The sequence below is a fragment of the Equus przewalskii genome, chromosome 1, assembly GCF_037783145.1.
Source record: "Equus przewalskii isolate Varuska chromosome 1, EquPr2, whole genome shotgun sequence".
Lineage (NCBI taxonomy): Eukaryota > Metazoa > Chordata > Mammalia > Perissodactyla > Equidae > Equus > Equus przewalskii.
Window position 1 is genome coordinate 183,788,397 of NC_091831.1, and position 25,409 is coordinate 183,813,805.

The following is a 25,409-nucleotide window of genomic DNA, read 5'->3' on the forward strand; positions in this document are numbered from 1 at the left end:
AGCAGTGTAGGTCTGCACCCAGGAACTGAACCTGTGAACCCAGGCCGCCAAAGCGGAGCATGCTGAACTTAACCACTATGTCACTTAGGTTTCCATTTTAAGAAACTTACGCTAATCCCTTTTAGGTACCTTCCAGTTCTTTTAAACCAGTGATTCTATATTGTATTTCTAACTACTAAAATCTTTGGTGGAATTCCATTGAGCACACCTTTTAGAGAGAAAAAAAGTGTGGTGGTAAAAAAAAGTAATGCCTCTTCTCTGGAGCTCTAAAACAGGGTAATTTCTAACTTTCCTAGAAATGGCAAAGCCTTAATTAAATTAAACAGTAAAAGAAACTACGGGGTAACAGGAAAGAATGATTAAGACAGAAGACTGAGAGAGAGTTCCTAAGACACATAAGCTTCCATCTTAGAAAAGTCTGCTCACATGCCCTGCAAAATAGTTTTTCCCACTGACAAAATTCCACTAGCTTACTCTCAGTTTTCAATACCCCTTTCATTATATTGTTTTTGCCTGTGGGCCTTCTGAATGGAAAAATCAAATATTTATAGCATAATGTGTACAATATGGACTCAAACACATTTAGTTTCCACAAAAATATATTTAATAAGTTTGTTATATAAAATCAAACATTTAACATTTTCAACATTTTATCAATAATTCAAACTCACTGATAGCTAACTGGGAGTGCTTGTAGTTTGGAACATTACCTAAACTAAAAATATATTTACATATTTACAACACGTAGATAGAACTGAAAAGCTACTTTAATGTTGAAATTCACAGAATTCTAGAGATTTATAGGCTAGAAGTGCCATAAATTTGTCTACAAATGTACTGTGCTAATTATGAACAATGTCTTAATAACTATTAAACCAAAAGGACAAAAAAATGGGGACAGAAATACTGGGTTTTAAAGTTCTGTGACAAACTCTTAGAAGACAAAAGATATGTAAAGTCAATTTAATGACCAAGATTTCTTATTGAATCCCTGATTGTCATTTTTGGCAGCTCAAGGCAGTCTGTCAGGACGGCAGCGTGCTCTGCTGTCGGGAACTGTACTGCCTTATCAGAGCGATGGTCTGAGGCCGCACGGCAGAACGTCAGGGAGTGGCGCTGCCACACGGAGAGCCTGCTGCACACACCTCTCCCACGCAGGCCAAGGCCTATGCCTCCGTTTATTCCTGAAGGACTACAGGCCCTTCCTCCTTCCAGAACAAAAAAACACTTTCTCAACAGGTTTTAAGGGGCTTCTTTACATTTGGTGGGGAGGGGAACGCCATACATTACATCTAAAAATTTATCACAATAAAGGTCCCAAGTCCCCTTGAGTGTTTTGAACTACACATGAACTACACATGAAATATTTCAATCCTCCAACTCCAGACAGTACCCTCACTAAAGTAGGAACACTTTTTTATTTAAACGCTGCAGAGGTTCCCTCTGTGTGTGTGTGAAAGGAAGGTGCTGCGTCTGTGAGAATTTGCCAGGTGATCACTGTCCAGTTAGCGTCTGTTATGATGACATTTCCTGCTGCATTTGTCCCCATCGAGAATGTCCAAAGCAGTTTCCGAATATACAGTATTGAGAAGTGTTTGCCATCTTGACTCTTAAAATGACATTTTTTTTGCTCAATAAAAGAATATTTTTAATAACAAAATACATGTAAAATTAGAATTTTATAATTTCCAAAAAGTAAGCTGCCTTTATTAACCAAAGTACTTGTTTGCAGTTTTTTATCTGTGAAAATATTTTAAAGCCCTTATAAAACTTAAATTTTATGTTTAAGAAATTAACTTAAAAATTCTTGCCATGTTGCTGGGCATACCACTGCTGTCTCTGCTTGCGGTTTTCCAGCTCTGTGAGAAGAGCCTGTCTGTAGGCTTCATACATTTTAACAATCTGTTCCAGTTCTTTCATAAAAAGCAACTTGAGCATTCCCTGGTAGGTATCCAGGTCAGCCAGCTGGAAGAGTTCCCACTTCAGAATGTGGTCATACCTGTTTTAAAACACAATCATACATATGTTCACAACAGATACATAAATATGTATTTATAGCAATAGACTAGTCTATTTTTATAAACATCAACTTTATTATAACTAAACAAACCATAAGCTTTAATTAAAAACTGAGTTATTAACTGCTATTTAGGTATATTATTTTTTAGGGAGAGGAGAAAACTGCTGAGATTATTTCCTTTCAATTTAAGTTTAAAACTAGCCATTTCTTCTAATCTTAAGTATCAGTTATTCTAATACTAACACTAGACAACAATGAACACAGATTTCAAATCACATTCTATGCTATTCGTAAGTTCATCCAAAGTTACCTGTCAGGAACTTTAGAGCATACTGTGCCTGCCAACAACAACGTATAAAAATGGGCAAGGCCCTTTGTGTCATTAGTGTTGATAGAGCTTTTTGAGGAATGCTGTTCACCACAGCAAACAAGGGACTGAACACAAAGAGGAATGAAGAGGAACCATCCTTCATGGGCTGAGTTTTCTTGAGGTTGCATATACAGTATTTAAAAAAAAAGAAAAACAGAAAAACTCAAGCAGAAAGGTAAGAATAAGTTCTTTTCAAAATGAGAGAATAAGTAGACTGTGCAAGGCTGCACGATGTGGGGAAGGAGTCCTGTCAGACTGTGACAGGACCAGAGTGCAGAAAGCCCCTGGTCCTGCCACAGGCAGGAGATCACATACTGAGATGGAGTAGGCAAGAAACTACTGAAGCAGTAATTGATACTTTGAATCGAAAGAGACCCAAAGACAGCACTCTAATCCAATTTTCTCATTTTACAGATGAAAAAACTGAAACCTAAAGAGCCTATATATCTATTGCAAGATTGTTTAGTGACTAAAAGTTCAGAAAAGCAGAGAACCCCTGACCAAGATACTCCTGAGTAATGGTTTTGAATGTTAATACCTGCTAAGACTCGAGAGAGAACTTGAGGTAGAACAGAGCATAGAAGTTATACTTCTCAAGACAAATTGCAGAGCAGACCCGAAAGGAAGCTTCAAGTATAAATTCTAGTAATTGTATTCTTAGTAATCATCTACAACATTTCCTACACAATAGTCCTTCATTTGGTAATTCATTTAGCATCTTATTCCAAAAGGAACATCTACTATTTTTTTAAAAACGTGTTTTTTTTTTTGCTTGAGGAAGACTGTTGCTGAGCTAATACCTGTGCGAATCTTCCTCTATTTTGTATGTGGCATGCCTCCACAGCATGGCAATGATGAACCATGGTTAGGTCTGTGCCCACGATCCGAACTGGTGAACCCCAGACTGTCAAAGCAGAGGATGCAAACTTAACTACTACACCAGCAGGCTGGCCCCCCAAAAAGTTTTTTTTTAAAAGGAAGCAATAAACAAATACTGAGCAGCCAGTATGAGCCACATACTGTCTTTGGCACAGTGACATCCATTTCTGTACAACTTGGGTATGTGGACCAGGAATACCAGGAGCACGACGTGCAAAACCACAAGGTAAACATATTTTGTTGCATCCCAATTTTACTCATTTACTTAATAAGTGCTGCAAATTTAGTAACAGATATACTTGGTAGAAAGCTTTCTGTTCTCTTTAGTGGGCAACTCCAACTACCTGCCAACGTAAACTGGAGAGATACTATAAGAAATACTCAAGGAGCCTCCATGAAGAAACAGTTGTAAAGTGTTTTGTAGAACCTCTGCCATTCATGTAGCTTAAGATTTTACTTATTTGTTTGAAATAAATTCATAATTCCTAACGAAAAAACTTAACCTTCAGAGTCTAAATTCCATAGCTAAGGGGCATCATAGCATAGTCTACTGACTCAAGATGCTTACGTTTATGCCAGTTGAACCATAAGAAAGTTAAAGTTCAGTTATGATCCCTGCATTTTCTAGCAAGGAAAAGGGGAGAAAAATAAACTGGTAAATATACTTGTTTTTAAGACATGAAATATTCTATATAGGCATTCAAGTTTAAAAAAAGAAAAAAAGCTTCAGACAATTTTCTGACTCCCCTATCACAGTATTTAGGAACAAGAGGATTATGGGGAGAAGCAACAAAATCAGAATGAATAAAGAAAATCCTTTGAGAAGAAGAAAAAGCCTTCTAAGGAAGAGCACAGATCAGAAAAGTATGTGATGTGCCAATTTCCATTCCAAATTCTTGCCCTGTGGTTTCTATAGTTACTTCTGTTCTGCCTGTAATACATCTCAATATGCCTGCTTTTTTTTTTTTTTAAAGATTTTATTTTTTTCCTTTTTCTTCCCAAAGCCCCCCAGTACATAGTTGTATATTCTTTGTTGTGGGTCCTTCTAGTTGTGGCATGTGGGACGCTGCCTCAGCGTGGTTTGATGAGCAGTGCCATGTCCGCGCCTAGGGTTCGAACCGACAAAACACTGGGCCGCCTGCAGCGGAGCGCGTGAACTCAAGCACTCGGCCACGGGGCCAGCCCCTATGCCTGCTTTGTTTTTAAAGAAAAGTATATAATTCCCATTCTTTCCTTCTTAACTAACCAAATAATCTGCTTCTCCAAGCTTAAATGTATTATACTCTAATTATACAGGTAAATCATTCAGAAAATAGGCTGTAAACCACTCCAGTAGCTATGTGTACAGCATCTTTGGCTCATAGAAAAAGGCAGCATCCTAGTCAGACACTACTTATAATATGTGCAAACAGCAACAATGCTATAAAAAGCCATGTTCCCACTCCAGTGGATGCTGCCTGCGGGAGCCAAAACTGCTGCTCTTCCCAGCTCCAGTATGATAATATAGGCTATGTCCCCTGTGTCTACCCTGTAAAAGTGTGCCCACTCTTCCTTTCCACCGACACCCAGAGCTAGGTCAGTAGCGACACTGCAGGATCATTAAGCCATACCAATAGAGTCTGTGTCACGATGCTGTTGGGGACTGGTGCTGGGGGGTGTGTGTGTAAGGAATAATGGAAAGTAAATATGTTCCTGACAGTCTTTTTCCTGGAAAAGATTAAATCTTACAATTTTATCCTACTATAGTTCAGCTTGATTACAGTTATCTCATGCAATAGGGACTTCTGTGAGCAGAGTTAGAAACATAACTTTACTAAAATTAATAATAAAAACTTAGAACATAATCTGTTTCTAAGTCAAGTTCTGGAAGTATATTCAAAATTATTTTGGTAAGTTACTACTAGAGATAAAATTTAAAATTTTTAGGAAGTTAGAAGATCGTCAATTGTTTGCTAAACAAAAGAAGAAACAAGCTAGTTTTTTGGCTAAGGCCTTTTTGATGAGATAAGTAAGGGATTCTCCTTTATCAATGGCACCACTTGGCAAGCCATGCTGTGGTAGGTGTCCCACATACAAAGTAGAGGAAGATGGGCACGGATGTTAGCTCAGGGCGAGTCTTTCTCAGCAAAAAGAGGAGGATTGGCAGCAGATGTTAGCTCAGGGCTAATCTTCCTCAAAAAATAAAAAATTAAATTAATTCATGGATAACAGCTTACCCTTTGTTGACAGAACAATGTTAACCATTTCCATCCTCTTTAGAGACAAAAATTTAGGATCAACTAAAAAGCCACGGGGTTCTAGATCTCTTGTTTAAGTTTTTAAGCAGTAAAGAAGCACTTGCTCTCTTTTATCAGTATTGCCCAATCTGGGAGAGTTCTGACGGATTTGAAAAAACTAAGTTGCTAGCTTCCTAAAGGTTTATAGCTGGCTCACAGAACCAGAGTTGAAAGGGACTATAATCTTTAAGAGTCTGTTTCTTTTTTGTAAGAAGCAAGGAATTCCATTTAAGTACTAAGTATTAAGTATTAAGGCTTTTTAGTTACTTCCTTCTAACAATGACTAGAGTAGAAACAGAGTAGAAAGAATAACCCTCTTCAATCTCATCAACTCCCAGAAATAACAAAGGTTAACAGTTAGGCACATATTCTTCCAGACTTAGGGAAAATATAAATACATATACATATTATATATGACTTAGGATCAGCATATGAACTAAGGCTATACACAGTAGTAGGTCAAGTGGTATCAAGAGTGAAGGAAGAGAGGGAAAAAAGGAAGGAAAGTCCATCTGCCGTCATTTCTTATCCTGTTCCTATACCATACAGACATTACCAGATAAGGAGCCTTCTGTACATTAGCCCAGACACCAAACCATGCTAAACTTCTAAATAAACAAATGTGTACCTAATTTCAAGTAAACTAAAACCAAACTTTTGACAAGCACTGTCTATACCCTGCAGATTGTCTATAGTTAAAAGCTTTTTAAAAATTACATTGCCAGGGCTTAAATTTGGCTCAGGAGGAAAAAAAAAACACAACATGGATGCTTTTAGAGTATAACCCTAAAAGATCATCTTGTCTCTCTTCATCAGGCCACAGATCAACAGCTGTGAATTTACAGACTGAAAAGAACAGAGGGAAGTAAGGGAATGTTTACGTTGGCCAAAATTTAATACATAATTCACAGCAAATGACCAATAACTTTATGAGAACGTTAAACTAGCTTAAATGAACAGAATCATGGTCAAATAATTAAGAGAAATATCCTTTAGGTAACCTACCAACTATTCAAATTAAAAGCCTGATAAGAACAAAAGGCTCTAAGCAAGAAAAAATAATTTTTAAAATCTCTAGGCTAAAGGCACCTGTACACACACACACACACACACACACGTAAAGGGCTGGTAAATACATAATAAGATGGTAAAAATTTAGATCAGAGTTGGCTTAACCTCCTGGAAATTTTATTTCAATGATCATCCTTTAAAATTACAGAAAAGAGTTACTAATTCACAAAAAAAGTATATATGAAAGGTTTTACATTCCTTTTGAATATCAAAGATTTAATTATTTTATTTCAAATTCATTGTCTAATCATCCTAAACTCTCTAAAACTCTTCTTTGGGCTATTTTTATGCTCATAATTTTGGTTTCTGAAATATAAAAGGGAAATAAACAGTAACTGAATGTTACCTGATATAGTTGTTAAAAGTACATGTAAAATGGCTAGCAAAGTATCAGGAATTTAATAGCGGTATGATCTTAGCAGAGATAAAGCCTGTTTTTTTTTCCACCTGTAAAATGGGTTTTGGGATGATTATATGAGATAACATACCTAAAAGTTGAGCACAGTAAGGTATGCAGGAAGCACTGGATAATCACTAAGTATTTTCTTTCAAACACCCCCTTTCCTCAAATCACAGCACTTTGTATATACCACTGTTACTAAAGCCTTATCAAGTTGGGTTATTGATCTGAGTACCTACTTCTCTTTTCCCAGAAGAGAGAAGCTCTTTGAGGCAAAGATTTCAATTACTTATGATTATATTCCAAGAACAGTGCTTACTATGGCACCCAATAATACCCTCAATGAGCCTGGCAAACTCACAGCAATCCTTAAAAACCAGCCCATGGATTTTCCTCTTCAGTGCAGCTTTCCATGTTCCACTCATGATAATACTAAGAAACCGTTAAAGAGCTTGTGCAAGGCAGCCACTGTGCCATGAGCTCTAAAATGCATGATCACTTTTAAGCCTCAGCACACTGAGTGAGGTAGATCAGATTATTATCCCCCGTGTTTCAGTAGAGGAAAAATGGTGAGATCTAAGTTTAGTAACTCGCCCGAGGTCATTCAGTGAATAGGAGATGGAGCCAGAAATCGCACTCAGTTTCCTTCCTGAGTGATCTTAATAACTATTCTCTATCTCTACCCCTAATAATTAGAATAATCATTTCTTAAGCTCTCTCAGAGTGCAAGGCACTGTGATAAACACTTCAGATGCATTATTTTACTGAATTCTTAATTACCTTAAAGTAGGTACTATCACTATCCCCAATTTATGGATGACAAACTAAGTTAAGCACCCCGCCCAGGGTTACAGAGCTAAAAAGCATCAGTGAATTCAGATCATCTTACCCTGGGACCTGCAGCCAGTACATGTGTTACTTCCTCACCCCATGTCCTGCTTTGTTTCACTCATGCACCTAGGACACACCTGGGTCCTTATGTTTACCGTGAGGCATTGCATCACTCATTTACAAGATGCTCTCCCCTGTGAGGATGTACACTTCCCACTGTATCCCTGCTGTAGCACAGATCTGCACACACACAAAGTGAAGATTCAATAAATGCTTGCAGACCTTATATTTCTAATCAATGCTTTTCAAACTTCATAAGCTGCGATATTCTTTCTTCAAATAAAATATTACTTAGAAGCCATATATTATTAAGAGAAAAAATATGGTCCTGCGTGGGCTAAACAGCCCGGACTCATTTGGCCCTCCACTCAGCCCTCAACAAGTCCACTTACTTCACAGGGGCTCGAGCATAAACCTGAAGCCAGTCAGGAATTTCTGCAGTGTGATATGGATTTGCAGGTACCAGCAGGGACTGGTTTCTTTCAGTTTGCTGAGGCTGGTATGTGACAGGAGGTGGCTGATCATACCGAGGTACACTAGAAGAAAGAATCGACATTTGTTAGGATGAAGGCCCTAAATCTAAACAAGAAATTATACAGAACAAATAACATTTAAGTGTTTTTCAAGGTGCCTCTTGCCCAAACTGAATTCCTTCTACCACCTAAAAAACATACAGGTCTGGCCTTTTTTTTTTCCTGCCATACTATAGATTACATAGCACACTGTAGATTATACACCACGCTATGGATTATACACCACACTATGGATCATATACCACACTATGGATTATATACCACACTGGATCATACGCCACACTATGGATCATACGCCACACTATGGATCATACGCCACACTATGGATCATATACCACACTATGGATTATATACCACACTAGACCATACTATACAATCCACCTTTTCTTGGAAACTAGTAGTTCACTACTGTTGTGATGGACATAAGCCTAAGGTAAACCTTTACATATTTTTAAGAGACTTCTCTCTGGTATTTATTATTTTCAAGGACAACTTCGAGGAGGCTATAAAAAAGATGGAGCTAAATTATAATCTTTAACAGAGGCTTAAAACTGGAATCATAAATTTCAGTACTAACTAGTAATTAGCTGTAAATTTGTTTTGGAAAGGTCAACAGCTTCTCTCAAAATGAGAATGGATGTTTCTTCCCCCTTAAGGCTGAAAAGGGGTTCAGAATGTGGGGTACAGTGGGAGGGAGTGCTGTGCTTGAATAATCCACATTAACTGTACTATTTCCTTTCTGCTTTTACCACCTTAGGAGAGCATATGGGAATCAGAGTTGATTAGAACCTATTTTAAATAAGAGACTTTAAAAAAAAACATGCTTTTAATATGTTCTAACAGCCTATATGTTGGGGGGGAGAGGGCTGTTATATGGGAAAATGCTAAGGAAGGAATTAAACCCCCTGAAGGTTAAAGACTGAATTCTGGGAGGCCAAAATGGTACCTTCTAGATTTGGAGACAAAACTGGAAGGGCTGCCTCCAAATGTAAAGATATGTGTATTAGACAAGGTCATTGCAATACTACACGGGGATTAAAATAAATGTTAACTTAGACTATGATTAACAATTTAAAGATCAATGGGCAAATGGCACTGAATTTTATCTTCAACTCTTCTTTCCTAAGTAGATGCAAGGTGAAATATTCCTGATAGCACCTCGAGAGGTGGGGAAGAACTAAGGCTTTGAAGTCACATGCCTGGGGGGTTTAACCTCAGTCTGGCCACTTACGAGTGGTATGAATGTAGGCAAAAAAAATTCACTTCTCTAAGTTTGTAAAACTGGAATAAATTCCTAACAAAGATGACCGTTCTCAGGATTAAATGAGCTAATACAGTTGTCCCTCAGTGTCTGCAGGCACTTGGTTCCAGGACCCCACAGATACCAAAATCTGTGGATGCTCGAGTCCCTTATATAAAATGGCACGGTATTTGCATAGAACCTATGCACATCCTCCCGGATACTTTAAACCATCTCTAGGTTACTTATAATACCTAATACAATGTAAAAGATATGTAAATAGTTGTTATACTGTATTGTTTAGGGGGCAATGACAAGAAAAAAAAGTCTGAACATGTTCAGTACAGATGCAACCATTGTAGCCCTTTCGATTCATGGCTGATTGAACGCGAGGACACAGAGGGCCAACTGTGTAAGTCCAGAGTTCTGCATAAGGAGTCGCATAATACAGACAACCAAACAGTTTTAATACCACCTATGTGAGCTTAAGGCAGGTGTTTAGTCTCTCCTGTTTAATGTCCACAGTGTCGCTGAGAGAAGCAAATTAACTAATTGTGAAAATGCTTCGTAAACTATAAAATTCTGTAATAATGTAAAGTTAATGATGATGGACAAAAAAAGCAAGCTCAATACACTCTCAATCTGGTTGTCTGGACCACAAAGTCCTCTGCCACCTGGTGACAGCAAATTGTAACCACGTTTGGTTCTTTTCTCCCCCATCATCCTATTCATTCAACAAACATTGGCTGGGCTCCCACTACATGCCCGTCTCTGTGCTGGGTGCTGGGGACACAGCAGGAATCAGCGGTACTCACCCCTGCCCTTGGGTGGGGATCAAGATCAGGTGGGAGGGGGGCTCCGAATTACCCTCCATGTCACAGGCCTGCCAACAGAGGCCAGCAGCTTGCCTGAGATGGTACAGAGAGCAGGAGAAGGGGCCAGGGCCCGACACAGCTATCAGGGTTGCTCTGGTTCTTCTGAAGGGATCACAACCTCAGTTGTTCCATACAAACTAAGTGCTACTAAATGGAATCACTGGGAAAAACTGCTTTTCAAAGTTGAATTAATAAATCCAAATATGTAAATGATTAAAACCACACAATAATGATAAAGCTTAGTTTTCTAGTTAATAATATTAAAATGTATTTTCATAATGATTTTAATGGTTCTAAAAAAATGCGAAACTCTGCTATAACCAAAGATCTGTATTATGCTTGAGGGTACGAAACAACATCTATCAACATGCCAATGGTATTCTACCCATTTTTAATCCTGAAAGGTCAAATGGAGTTAACTGGAAATAGTGCAACCTCATTAGTAAACTAATACTAGTTTGCTGTGTACTTTGAAATCCAGCATCTATTTCACATTTACAGCACACCTCGACTTGGATTAATCACATTTCAACAGTGACAACTGACTACTGTATTCCCAGGGCTACAAGTCTGACCATAAACGAGATCTACTAATAAACCCAGCATCAATCAAAACAGCCCAAAGGATCACGGGCTACATTTATTAAACAGATCTAGATGTTTTGTGCAGTTCCAATTTTTGCTTCTTGCCTGGCAAACATAAGAAAGAAGACACAGAACGTCTGAAATTGAATAAAACAGCAAGATGTTATAATTCAAAAGCGTATTTTGACACATTAAAAGCTAAGTCTGTATTATTTATGGGAATTTAAATGTAAAGAGACACATGTTTTATTTATTTATTTCAAATTCTGGGTATCTGCAACAAAAACATTCTGGCATATTAAAGCAGAATCTGATCATAAGAATACTGATCCTGTTTTTGAGGTTTGTTTAAAGAGAAAAGTTTTTCTTTATTTATTCAAGTCATTCATGACTAAATATACGTCCAGAGAAAAATGTTATAAACTCTGAATAAAGTTTTCAAATATTCAACTTCAGGATGCCTTTCTCTTTGATGAAAACATGAGTTCTAAATCTAGCATTAGACAATCTCAAAACAAGAAGCTGAAAATGAAGCTGGTACTCTACCTGGGAGCACAGGGATGCCTGTATTGAGCCTTCTTATTCGTGTGGTCCACATAATAGGTCCCGAATTCTGACGACTCAACTCGCTCCCATCCTGGAGGGAGTCCTTCTCGCTCAAGAGGATGGCTCCAGTGAGTTGTATTTGTGTTGTGATCTATGTAATATTTTCTCCCTCTCATTGTCCAGTCCACAGACCAGCCAGGAGGAAGGGGCAGGTCTTCAGAACCATGGTTAGTTAAATTTCCTAAAGATGTAGCAGCAGCTCTCCCAATACCTGAGGAGAAAGAGCAAAAGAAGAAATAGAACAATGGTTCAAAACTAAAAAGTATGCCATCTGAGAAACAGTTACAAAATTAACCCTCTTGACTGTACTCTTCTGTTAAAATGCATGATTTTATCGTTAGAAATAAAATTTTTCATAAAATAACCAGTATTACTATTATTTAATTACAAAAAGAGGGAAGAACTAGACTCCCTCTCTGAAATAAGATTTTTTTGGTTGATGCCTCCATTAGCAGGCCATACAAACATTTAACTACTAGCAAAGCTAGTTAAGTATGTATACTGCTAAAGGAAAAGAGAGGAAAAGAAAATTTTACCTCATTCAAGATTTAAGAGTTGACATTTCATATAAAACAGCAAAAATAAACTTATAAAACTATTCCCAGTTTATAATTTCTTAAAAATAATCTGGCTGTACCCTAAAACTATTAAGTAAATTTATCAAGGTAGCAGGGTATAAGGTCAACATACAAACACCAATTAAATATCTATATACTAACAACAATTGGAAACGTAAGTTATACCACTTATAATAGCTCCAAAAAGTTAAATATTTGCATTTAAATCTAACAAAATGCATGCAGGATCGGTATGCTAAACAGTGCAAAACACTGATGAAAGAATAAAAGAAGACCTACCAGGTTAATGGATTGGAAGACTCGACATAGTTAAGATGTCAACTTTTCCTGAAATCACCTAGGTTTAAGGTAATTCAAATCAAAATTCCAACAGGAGTTTTTGCAGATACACAGATATAGACACGCAGACTCTAAAATGTATATGGAAAGGCAAAAGAACTAGAGAAGCCAAAACAATTTTAAAAAGGAAGAATAAAGTTGGAGGACTCATGATACTTGATTTTAAGATTTACTATAAAGATACAGTAATCTAGAGAGTGTGATATAATCAAAAGGACAGACAAATCAGCGTAACAGAGAATCCAGAAATATACCCACAGACACAGAGCGAATTGATTTTTGACAAAGCTGAAAAGGCAATTCAATGGAGAAAGGATAGGCTTCTCAACAAACGGTGTTAGAACAAGACATCCACATGCAAAAAAATTAGTCACAACCTATACCTCCCACCTTATACAAAAATAAACTCAAGATGGATCATATATCTAAATGTAAAATGTAAAACTATAAAGCTTTTACAAGAAAAAGTAGGATAAATTTTTGTGACCTTTCATTAGGCAGAGAGTGTTCACATGATTCTGAAAGTGCTACCCGTAAAAGACGACCCTGATAAACTGGACTCCATCAGAGTTAAAGCATTCGCTCCATCAAAGACACAGTTAAGAGAAAGTCAAGCAAGAGACTGGGAGGAAATATTTGCAAATCACATATTAGACAAAGGACTTTAATCTAGAATATACAAAGAACTCTTAAAACTCAACATTAACAACTGTTTTTTAAAAAATGGGCAAAAGATTTGAACAGGCACTTCACCAAAGAAGATAGATGGTAAATGAGCACATAAAAAATGTTAGATATCGTATTAGCCCTCAGGGAAATGCAAATTAAAACCACAATGAGATGCCAATAAACATCAATGAGAATGGCTGACAAACAAAAAAATCCTGATAATACAAGTTCTGATAAGGATGTGGAGCAACTGGAATTCTCTGACATTGCTGGTGGGAATGCAAACGCTACAGCCACTCTGGAACACAGTTCAATGACTTATAAAGTTAAACATATGCATTGCATATGACATAGCAACTCTATTCCCAAATACTTAACCTAGAGAAATGAAGATTCATCTTTACACAAAAACCTGTATGTGGACGTTTATACTGGCTATATTCATCATTCCCCAAAGAAGAAACAATGCACATGTCCTTCAACAGAATAGATAAACTGTAGTACAACCATATGGGGGAATCTACTCAGGAGTAAAAAGGTACCAATTACTAATACATGCAACAACATGATGAATCTCAAAGGCATTAGGCTGAGTGAAAGGAGCTAGCCTCAAATGGCTATAAATTGTATGATTCCCTTAATATGCAATTATTGCAAAGGCAAAACTACTAGGACAGAAAAGTGTGGTTGTCAGAAAGTAGGGGTGGGGTTAGGGGTTGACTACAGAAGGGGCAGCAGTGAGAAAATTTTGGGGGGTGACAGAAGTGTTCTATAAACTAATTGTGCTGGCATTATGTGGATCTATACATACACTAAAACTCACAGAACTCTGTACCTTAAAAGAAAGTTAAGTTTACCATATGTTATTTGGGGGAAAAAAAAGAATAATCTGGCTGTGTAGTTTTATTCTCACACAAGAATAGTAATAACGAGGGCTGACCCCATGGCCAAGTGGTTAAATACGCCTGCATTCCACATCAGCAGCCTCGGGTTCACTGGCTCAGATCCTGGGTATGGGTCTACACACTGCTCATCAAGCCATGCTGTGGTGGCATCCCACATAGAAGAAACAGAAGGACTTACAACTAGAATATACAACTGTGTACTGGGGCTTCGTGGAGGAAAAAAAGAGGAGGATTGGCAACAGATGTTAACTCAGGGCCAATCTTCCTCACCAAAAAAAAAAAAAAAAAAGTACATGAAAAAAACAATAGTAAGAGTGTATAACCAATGACCCCAAAACTCAACAGCTTAAACCAAGACTCATTTAGTTTACAAGTCTCTGGTTAATGATACAGGCTGAGCTTTCCTTGTTGCTGTATCAAGATAACTGATGTGAGGCCCCATGATGATCCAATCTCCATTCTTCTCTGACCTACACTGCTCCTTTTCTATCCCTAGACTTCACTATGCTCCAGCTATGCAGGCCTCCTTGCTGTTCTCAAACCCAGCAGGCGTGGGCTGTTCACTCTCCCTAGAATATTCTTGTTTCAGATATCTGCTTGGCTCACTCCCTCAGCCTCTTCAAGTCTCTTCTCAAATACTTCAGTGAAGCTTCCTCGCACTATTTATTGCAATCTACCTCTCCCAGCTTCCACTCCCCTGTTCTACTTTTTTTGGTGTCACTTTAACCTTCAAACTTATAATCTTTGTTTGCTCATCATCCTTCTTGTCCCACAAGAAGGGAAGATGCACACAGGGCAGGAATCTTTGTTCTGCTGACAGACCTCTAGAACAGTGTCTGCAGAATAGAGCACACACTAAGTGTTCAACAAATAGACAACACTATGAAGACAGTATGGCATTAGTGGAGGAGAGGTGTAAAGATCAATGAAACAGCACAGGGAACCCAGAAACAGACTCATACAAATATGCCAACCAATTTTAGACAAAGTTACAAAAGTAATTCAGAGGAGGAAATACAGCCTTTTCAATAAATGCTACTGGTGCAATTGGACATCCATAGACAAGAAAAACCTTGACCTAAATTTCACACCTTATGGTAGAATTAACTCAAATGGATCATACTTCAATATAAAACATAAAACTACAAAACTTTTAGAAAAAAATATACAGGAGAAAATCTTTGGGATCTAGGGCTAGGTGCTTAGACTTGACACCAAAAACAATCCACAGAAAGAAAAATTTATAAATTGTATCTCATCAAAATTAAACACTTTTGCTCTTTTGTGAAAGTCCACATGAAGAGGATGAAAAGAAAAGCTACGGACTGGGAGGAAATATTTGCAAACCACATACCCAACAAAGGAGTAGTATCTCAAATATATAAAGAACATCCAAAACTCAATAATGAAAACACAAGCCAATTAGAATATGGGTAAAAGACACAGACATTTCACCAAAGAGGATATACAGATGGCAGATAAGCATATGAAAAGACATTTAACATCATTAGCCACCAGGAAAAAGCAAATGAAAACCACAATGAACTATCACTACAAATGCAACAGAATGGCTAAAATAAAAACCAGGGCTGATACCAAATGCTAGTGAGGATGCAGAGAAACTGCATCCCTCACACACTGCTGTTAGGAAAGTAAAATGGACAATCACTCTGGAAAATAGTTTGGCAGTTTTTTATAGAACTAAACATGATTACCATACAACCCAGCAACCACACTCTGAGGCATTCATCCCAGAGAAATAAAAACACATTCACACAAAAACCTGTACATAAACAAATGTTCATAGCAGCTTTATTCACAATAGCCAAAAACTGAAAACAGCCCAGACCCTTCAACAAATGAATGGGTTAAACAAACTGTGGTACAGACAGACACACCATGTTATACTACTCAGCAACAGAAAAAGAGGAACTACTGATACATACAGCAACTTGTATGAATCTCCAGGGAATTATTCTGAGTGAAAAAAGCTAATCTATCTCAAAAGGTTACATCCTGTATGATTCCATTTATATAACATTTTTTTAATGACACAATTTTAGAAATGGAGAACAGATTAGTGGTTGCTTGCCAAGATCAGGAAGGGAAGTGGGCGTGGTTATGAAAGGGCAAACAGAACGGATCCTTGTGGTGGTGGAACTGCTCAGCGTCTTGTCTAAGGTAGTGCATACACAATCTACATGGGATAAAGTGTAAAACTAAAAACATACACACACAAATGAGCTAGGGTAAAACTGAGGAAGATCTAAGGTGATGGGCGTATTGTATCAATGTCAATATCCTGGTTGTGTTACATACTATAGTTTTGCAAAGCGTTACCAATGGGGGAAACTGGGTAAAGTGTATGGGGGATCTCTCTGCATTATTTCTTACAACTGCATATGAATCTACAATTCTCTCGATAAAAACTTCAGCTAAAAAAAGGAGAGTGGTATAATTCCTCGATTCAATGTGCATGTAAGAACTGCCCAAAGTGGCTGAGCTAGAACAAGAACAGCAAAGAAAGAAGAGGAGATAAGAACAGAGCACTGTGAAAAACCAGCTAGCCCAAAACACTATGCCAATAATTTCTACTTTTCCCTCCACAACCCCCACCTCTCTGGCAAGCACAGGAGATGATTTCAAATAACTGGCACAGAAAAACCTAATTTATTCAATAATGTATAATAAAAACAGCAAAACATCAATCTATAAGAAAAATTAAACAGGAAAAAAGGTAAAAACTTTACTGAAAACACATTCAGAAAAATGTCCAAAAGCAGAGAAAAAATGCAACTAAATATTCTGCCATAAATTAAAACAGAAAAAAGAATGAAGCAATCAACTTTCTGAAGGAAGACCAAAAAGAAGAAAAGCAAGAATCCAAAACATGAAACGGTAAGACAACAGAGATAACAGGCATGCTCAGGAAAGAAAGACAGAGACAAAAAGTGGAACAACAAACACGCAGTGTTTGCTACGGTGGAGAGACCTGGCAAATCGTAAGTAAGTGAAAAAGGTTAACATCACCAATAATGTCATATAGATATCATGTATCTCCCTATACATGATACAATGAGGACACTTCATCTCTGTGGTAGTCTTTCCAAAAACCAATAAACCCAGTCTAATCATGAGAAAAACATCACACAAAATCCAAATTGAGGGACGGTCTACAAAATATCTGACAAGTATTCCTCAAAAGTGTCAAAGTCATAAAAAACAGGAAAAGACTAAAAAATTGCCATAGACCAAAGAACACTAAGGAGACATGATAACTAAAAGAAAAGTGTTACTCTGGATTGAATCCTGGAACAGAAAATGGACATTAATGAAAAAACTGGTGAAATCTAAATAAGGCTTGGAGTTTAATTTAAAAAACAACCCTGAGTTCATGAAGATACTAAAAACAAAAACTCATTGGTTACATTTGGAGGTGGCTACATTACCAATTCATTATTCTGAAAAATAGTAAACAAAGGGAAAGATCTAGCATTTATCCTGTCTTTCTTATATGAACAGAAACCAAATTATTGATAAAACAAAGTATTTCATTATAGAATTCCACCTAATACAGAAGAAATGACAGAAGTAAGTATCATCATTGGCAAAACCTAATGAAATACTGGATCTGGCCAAGGATCATGAGTGGCTGCCAAACCAATAGGAAAAGGCTGACGGAGAAATTCATGATGGATGAAATGGGCTGACATATGATCCTACGATCAATTCTAACATCACAAAAGGAGAAATCAATCATTATGTGTCTCTGGAACTGATGCACAGAATGTACATAACACCACCTATGAAGTATTCTGGCAAAAAGGAAAATGTGAGAAAGAAAACAAACGAAATCACTCTTACTCAGTACCCTTTGGGAAAAAAGGTATATATTTCTTAAACAGAGGATGACTATAGAACAAAACAAAGCTAATAAGCCTTTTGGTGAAACTGACCTTGGCTTCTGTCAAACTGCAACTGAAGGTTTATTTAATAAGCATAGCTTAAGCAACTTCCGTAAAGAGAAAATATTTAAACAGAAAAGAAATAATGTACTAAAGACACACACGTAACAAACAACTTTAAAATCACATTGTGTAAGCATGCAATGGCTTTATACTTTCTCATATTTCCATCACTAAATATGTTGTACTACTAGCCACAACCAAGAACAGCAATTAAAAAAGAAATCACAGTCAATTCAATGTACTCATATTGAGTTACTTATAAGAACCATAACATTTTGGCATGACAGAGGGCTCCCTGGAAATATATAAAAAGATTTTTAAATACAGCACTATTTAAAAAAAACTATTACAGTAATTAAAAACTGTACAGGCTTAAAGAGTATTGAAGTTTGTGACAATTTCATTCATCTGCTTAGAAAATCCAAATTTTCATATACTGAAGTTGCCTAAATCTAGAAACACATGTACTTTTATATTTAAACAATATTAGGTACCAAACATCAGGCTTAAACCATGATAACCTTCAAATTTATATTTAGAGGTAACACGAAGACCTCTCTGCAAAATCTCGTTTCCAGAAACCCTGACAATTTGATAAGGGAACTATGAGTTCTTAAAGTTCCAAACAGGCTCATCAGCTTTACCAGTGCCATATAAAACCATGATTCCTAACCTTTCCAGAGATATCCATAAACAGTTTATTTAGTTTCATGACACAGTCCACCTGTACTCTCTGAAAGTGCCATGTGCACTAAACTTTTTTCAAACTATCATTCGGGATAATTTTATAAAACCAACTGAGAGATGAATGTACAATACAAAAAGATTGGAAACCACTATCTAAAGCATAAAACATTACTAGTAATAAAATAGGTCTAGCAGACAAAAAAAAAACAAAAGCTATAACATCAAGCTCTAACACACGAGATCTCCACCAGAAAGCTGAAACTTCAATAACCAAACACACCATTTGGATGAGATATCTGACATCTGCCCAAGCTCAAAAATCCTCGCTCCCTAATTGTAGTAGCCACAGAAAATAAAATGGAATCTGGAACTCTAATGGGTCTACAAGCTCCAGTGTGTAAACAGATACTAAACAATTATAGCCCACGTTATAATCAAGATGCTGATAAAGAGATCTAAGCATTTTTAAACCAAGTCAACCACCTTTTCTCCTCCTCTGCAAAATGATTACAAATAAAGTTGTGTCCCTAAAGATTATTAACCCCTCTTCAAAATATGATTCTGGTTAACTAAATATTTATGCATTTCCTGAAGTAAACAGAATTCCAGTATTTTTCTGTAAAGCCTGACACTTTGCAGTTTGATTTTTATAACTTGATTTCTATAGTCATCTTTAAAAATAATTTTAAAGTTTGTTATTTAACACTGTGTATATCTAAATTATTTAAGTGCAAAACAAAGGAATTCGATCTGCCTTTGGTATTCCAACTAAAGACTTCCTGTTAACAGCAGGATTTCTTCCTTTGGCACAGACAGTGCCTGACTGGTACGTTGGCCGATAAGTTAAAGGTCAAATTTCACAACTAAACGGAGAACTTGCTAGCCCCTAAAACCCTTTCAGGTACTAGACAACTTGTTTTTGTGCTTAACCCTTGAGACCTGGTGTTTCCCAAAAGTCTAAGTAATAACTAATTGGCAGGAATTATGACACTCACTGTCATTACAAAATTACTTTCTTCCATATCTTTTTTATGCTTATTACATTATTAACAGTAATAAAATTTAAAACTCAGGAAAATAAATCTGTCTATAGCACATCCTTACCCTCCCACAAACTTACTTTCTCCTTTCCATCCACTCAAATTCCTTGAACTCTCTCCAGCATAAATCTTGAAAACAAGTCTTTTCAAGATGAATTCAAGAAACTTCCAGCTATTGTCTCATATTCAGATTTTTTTCCTTCTGGAAAAGACAGTTGTTAGACCTTTCTGTTTGGTTAATAATTGGTTATTAATCTTTCCCTGCCACTTAAAAGACTCCTTCAAAGAACTACCGTTCTTTCCAAAAAGGTAAAACATTAAATCTTATTGCCCTGATATAAGGTTACCATGAGAAATTTCTCAAGTATGTATCACTGCTGTAATAAATACAAATCTTTCTTTAAAATGACTTTCTTTAATTTGAAGAAAGTATCCAATTAACTGTATTTCACTTCTAAATCGTGATTATAAAATTGTTTCAAAGTCTATCTTTAAACTCACAAAAACTATATCAGATTGCTCCTGAGAGGATCAGTAGAAATTTAGTTCTTACAGTATTTCCTCAATGATATTTTGCAAATCAGAATTTTAAAACAAGATTTTAACTTGGTATTACTAATTCTTCATAATTACATCAGGCAGAAAAGTGTTAGGAGCTATCGATGATGTCTGCAATATAAATACACATGGGAAAAGTGAGTGGAACGGACAACAATCTGTATTAATGATAAAGAGACTGTTATAAGCTATTACTCCTGCTGCCCTTCAGTTACCAAAACCGTCCTAAGACTCCAGACTTGAAATCTCTGGAGATTTCATTCACTTTTTCAACTATTCATTTTTGGAGCACCCGCTGTGTAGCCAGGTGCTGTTAATCCTATCTGCCTCTTCTCTTTCCTTCATCCCTCAACCCCATTAGTGGCCAAGTCCTATCAATTCAGATGCGTCCCACTTCTCCCCTTTCCAAATGTCCCTAGCCTAGGTCAGGTCTTCATTAACATTTAAAATATTAACCACCTAACATGCACCAAATGTAAGATTATGAAGTCACTGAAACTACTCACAGCATATAACATTAAGCAACTCATCCAAATAAAAGGCAGGGAGATCAAAGTGTACAGAGTACAATCACATCAAAGTAAAAAAGGATGTCCTGGGAAAAGATGAAAGAAATAACTAAAATACTAACAATCTCTGCTGTGATGCTCTATTTTCCCGCATTTTGCAAATTTCCTACAATAAGCAGATAGTACTCCAAAAGAAAATATAAATGAGCTTTATTTTAAAAACTATTTTGGTTGGATAACAAATTATTTCTGAGGTTTAAAACTACACAATATTAGAAAGAGCCAAAATAAACACCGAAGGATGCAACTGTCTAATCCTTTAAGGTGGTTCTTTAAAAAAAAGGCACTCACACATGCTCATTACAGTATTTCTATATGCCTAGAAAACCTCTCCTCTTTAATGTGCCAATGAGACTCCAACATCAGCTTTCACAAAATAAGCTGCTATTAGCACCTATTCCATGCTATTCCTCAATTTTCAAAACTTTAGTGATTTACTTTTTCCCAAATCTATAATTAAATCTCACTTTTCCTTCAAAAGCATCATAGATTTGCCCTTTCTTCTCCAATACCACTAGCACCTGCAGTCCCCTTTTCTCTAGGAATCTATCCTGAGTACAACCGGTAAACTAACCTTTAAACACTGCTTTCATAAAATTACTTGTCTTTTTGAAATCTGCCATGGCTTCTGCTTGACTCAAGTTTAAATCATGTTGTTGAACCACAAATCTCCATTCCATCTTATTTCTTCCAACTAGGCAGAACTACAGAGTTCCTTAGATTCACATCATGCCTACTCTGTTTTCACTGGGCTATTCTCAATTTTCCACCTAACATGCCCTTCTTCTGCCCATTAATCTAAAATCCAAGCTGGAAACACAGATCACGTCCTACGTCTTGCACAAACCACTCTCTAAGTATTCCAGCCTACCCTGATCTCTCTCTTCTGACTCCCTATTGCACTTACAGTCAGTACTGCAAAGTGTAACAACTAATTGTTTTGTGATTATTTTGCAAATAGTGGTTTTGTTCCCCCAACTAAAGCACCAGAGGGTAGATATCAAGGAGGTCAGGGAAAATGCTAGACACATAAATGATTAATATTAACTGAATGTTTTCTACACTCAAAATACTCAAGTGCTAAACTGTTTCTAAGTCACCTTATTTGAAGTCTCACGGGCCAAAAAAGTAAATGTCTCACATACTTTTTATGTTTATCCTGCCAAAATTTAAAGGCTTCAACTAACTAGGAAAAAACAATCAGATGAGAAAGTTTAATTTTCAGCTTGCATCAGTTTATCTAACATAATCCAGTACTTTAGGAATAAAGTAGAACTATCTATTTCTCCTATCTCTTCTGCTCCTTGTACAAGTATTCACAAGTTAGCAAATATGGAAAACGGATTTTAAAAAATTATATGGCTAAAACTTTTGCCCATTCCAAAAAGAACAACAAAAACACATGCTTAACACACTACTAACCACTTGACAATAAGGCTTTTTGACCAACTTGAAAAATAATTACTGAACTCTGAGAACAGTTTTGTTAAGAGACCCAGTGCAGGTTCTAGCTAAGTAATGATGCAGTTGCCCCTGGTATCACCCACCGTGCCCACTTCTCCCTAACTTTCCTTTCCAGGTGCTAAGTCCAGTTTCTCTGAAAAGCTAACCTTCCCATTCTACAAAGTCTTAGATGCAGTCCAACCGGAGACATTAAATTCTCTAGCTTTTCAAGGTTCACAGTGCTAACAGTCTTACACAGCCTTCAGATAAGTACCAAGTTTCAATAAAATGAGTTAATAAAATAGACGAACATAAAATTCTTTCACTCAGCATAGGTTAATAATAATTTGCAAGGTGGCTTAGCAAGACTGGCAAAATGGGAAGTATTCCTCTAGGAGTATCTGTTGGCTTCCCAGGAAAACCCAGAAAAGAGCATCTTTTTAATTAAGTGTAAATAAATCTAAACTAATGTAGTATTCGTAATTTTAAGTTACCTGAAGTATGCCTCCCCTGACTCTGCGGCACTCTTTGGAAGAGATCATGGTTGTATTCGTAATATCTGTAGTCTTCAGGCGCACGATCTCCAAGTGGGCGCCTTCTCTGACCATCAAAATAATTATCTGAATAATAATATCGGGAACCAGAGTCTCCATTTTCAACAGCAAAATTAACTTCTGTTAAAAATGACTGAGAAGAGCCATATTCCCTAGGGACATCTGCTAGACTCCTGGCAAGGTAAGAAGGTGCAGATAATCTGTTGCTTTCTCTTCTCATTATTTCATGGGGTGTTCTTTGAATTGGAGTTCTAAGGAAACTCTGGTTTCTTGAAACCATTCCATCTCCAGGAGCTGAAAAGGCATTAGCGCTTGAATCTGGAAGACAGATATCAGTTCGCCTTGGAATTGTTGGACCGTGCCGGATGAATGAAGGCATGAGATCTATAATAAAAGAGTAAAATGACCATTTCAATAAGTAATAAATACACCTTCCAAAAGCTGTTCATTTACATATCACCCCCAAACACAAAATTTCAATCGACTTACGAAAACACAGTTTAAATTTTTGATTTAAGATAAGTTTATTTTAAAATTGAGGCTGATTAATATTTTCTTACTCAAATGAATTTATAATTTGTGTGAATGTATGTGTAAGCTCAGTCAGAATCAAACGTATTCTGCATACTACCATACATAATATGATAACACGCCAATAAGTGTAACTATGACTTACACATTAATAAAACACGAATAAATGTGTAAAAATAGGAAACAATCTAACAAATGAATACACAGTTACCAGCATAACTTAATATATTTTGTTTTGTTGATTTCACTTTATTTTTGAAGTTTCCAAAAATCTTTCTTCAAGCAAACACTACTTCAAAAATGACAAAACATAATGTTATTCCCTACACAGGAAAACGTGAATTCCTTTAAACAGATTTTTTAATTATTAACCTGGTCTTCCTACTTTTGGCATCACGTAGCACTGATACAGTCACCAAGAGCTGCAAAGCCAAAAATTTAGCTACGAAAATTGAAAAACAAAACGATGTCGTTTCAAAGAGGCACAGAAACGTTCCATCAGTTCAAACGCTGATGTTTGCACTGTGGCTCCTCTAAGAACCAGTAATTCAACACAGAAGATAACACTGGAACGACGGCTTGCAAATTCCAGAGCTTCTGAACCAAGAAACTAGCGCAGACATCCCCGCGTAGGAAGCCAGCGCCTTCCAAACACGAAGACACCCGGATCCGCAGGCGGTCCAGTCAGCCGCGAGCCGCGCAGCGCCGCGGCCGGGGACAGGCTCCCGCCTGACGAAGCGGGAACACGGCACCCCCGCAGCGACGCGCTCACAGGGTGGCGAACGTATTTCGTGATTTCAGGTAACGCTTAAGAAACTTCACTCGCGGCGAACCGCGAGCTATCGTAAACTCAGTCAAATCCCTCAGAAAATGTGTAACTGAAAATAAACTGTGGAAGAAACGCTTAAAAACCCCGTTTCCGGTCACGACGCGCCGGTCCGAGGACTCGCCGCGCCAAGCGCAGGGCCGCCGCCGAACCGGAGCCGCGGCCGCCGGAAGCGCTCCGCCCGCGGCCGAGCCCGGGGGCCCGCGAGCCGCGTCCAGCGACGGGTGAGCTAACGCCGAGGCCGCGGGCCCGCCGCCTCCGGGAGGAAGGCGCGCCGGCCCACGCGGGACGCAGGGCGGGAGGCCAGTCCGCGCGCCGCACGGCGCTCCCCTCCGCGCGACCGGGGGGCTGCGAGCGCTGCGGCCGGGGTCCCGGGCGCTGCGGGGACGCGGGGCTCGCGCGCACGGCGCTGGCCGGTGCCTCCGAGGTCTGAGGACCGCATGGGCGGCAGCTGTCCCCTGGGAGCGCGCCCGCGACCCCGGCAGCGCGCGCCACACGGGCCGGCCCGGTCCCCACAGCCGCTGCGACGGCCCCGGGCCGCGCACTCGGCGGGCCCGCCGGCGTCCGGGCGGGAGGACCTCAGTCCCCGCGTCCCCGCGGCGCCCCCGAGGCCCTCCCCCCCGCGCGGCCGCGCCGCACTCACTGCGCAGCAGGGGCGACGTCTCCTTCTTCACGTACTTCCCCTGCACCTCGGCCGGCTTGCGCGCCTCGCCCTTGGTCTTCTTTCGGGACAGCATCCCCGCCCGCCCGCGCGCCGCCGCCGCCGCCGCCTCGCCACCCGGGGCCCCGCAGGGCCTGCCGCATGGTCGCGGCGCTACGCGCGCCGGCCGCCGCTCCGTCGCCTGTCAGTTCCTGCCCGGAAGTCTGCCCGCCCCGCGACGCGGCCCGAGGCCTCGGGGCCCGCAGCCCCGGCACGCCCCGCCGGGCCCATGGCCGCCTCGCCGCCGCCGCCCGCGTCCTCCCGCTGCCGCCGCCGCCGGGAATTCTGGGAACCTC

The 25,409-nt window shown here is 38.6% G+C and overlaps 1 protein-coding gene across 4 annotated transcripts; it reads right to left on the reverse strand.

Annotated features, from left to right (window-relative positions):
• Positions 1-581: 581 nt before the first annotated feature.
• On the reverse strand, positions 582-25,409 carry SAV1 (salvador family WW domain containing protein 1). 4 transcript variants are annotated; one of them, XM_070588927.1, is made up of 6 exons: positions 25,057-25,280; positions 22,997-23,440; positions 11,687-11,957; positions 10,496-10,657; positions 8,300-8,443; positions 582-1,999 (listed from the first exon to the last, which is right to left on the reverse strand). In XM_070588927.1, the coding sequence occupies exons 1-6, from the start codon at positions 25,148-25,150 to the stop codon at positions 1,798-1,800; spliced, it is 1,317 nt and encodes a 438-aa protein (XP_070445028.1). In that variant the 5' UTR covers positions 25,151-25,280; the 3' UTR covers positions 582-1,797. The 4 variants fall into 4 exon arrangements, with proteins under 4 accessions (XP_070445028.1, XP_008530804.2, XP_070445044.1 ...); XM_008532582.2 differs by lacking the exon at positions 25,057-25,280 and adding an exon at positions 23,960-24,215; XM_070588943.1 differs by lacking the exon at positions 10,496-10,657 and having other exon boundaries at positions 25,057-25,409.

Excerpts from the sequence above, each read along its gene's own strand:
- SAV1 (XM_070588927.1), bottom strand. The coding sequence starts at position 25,150 with ATGCTGTCCCGAAAGAAGACCAAGGGCGAGGCGCGCAAGCCGGCCGAG. Across the intron at positions 23,441-25,056 it reads GACGTCGCCCCTGCTGCGCA|ATCTCATGCCTTCATTCATC; the intron begins GTGAGTGCGGCG and ends CTTTTATTATAG. Across the intron at positions 2,000-8,299 it reads TATGCTCGAGCCCCTGTGAA|GTATGACCACATTCTGAAGT; the intron begins GTAAGTGGACTT and ends GTTTTAAAACAG.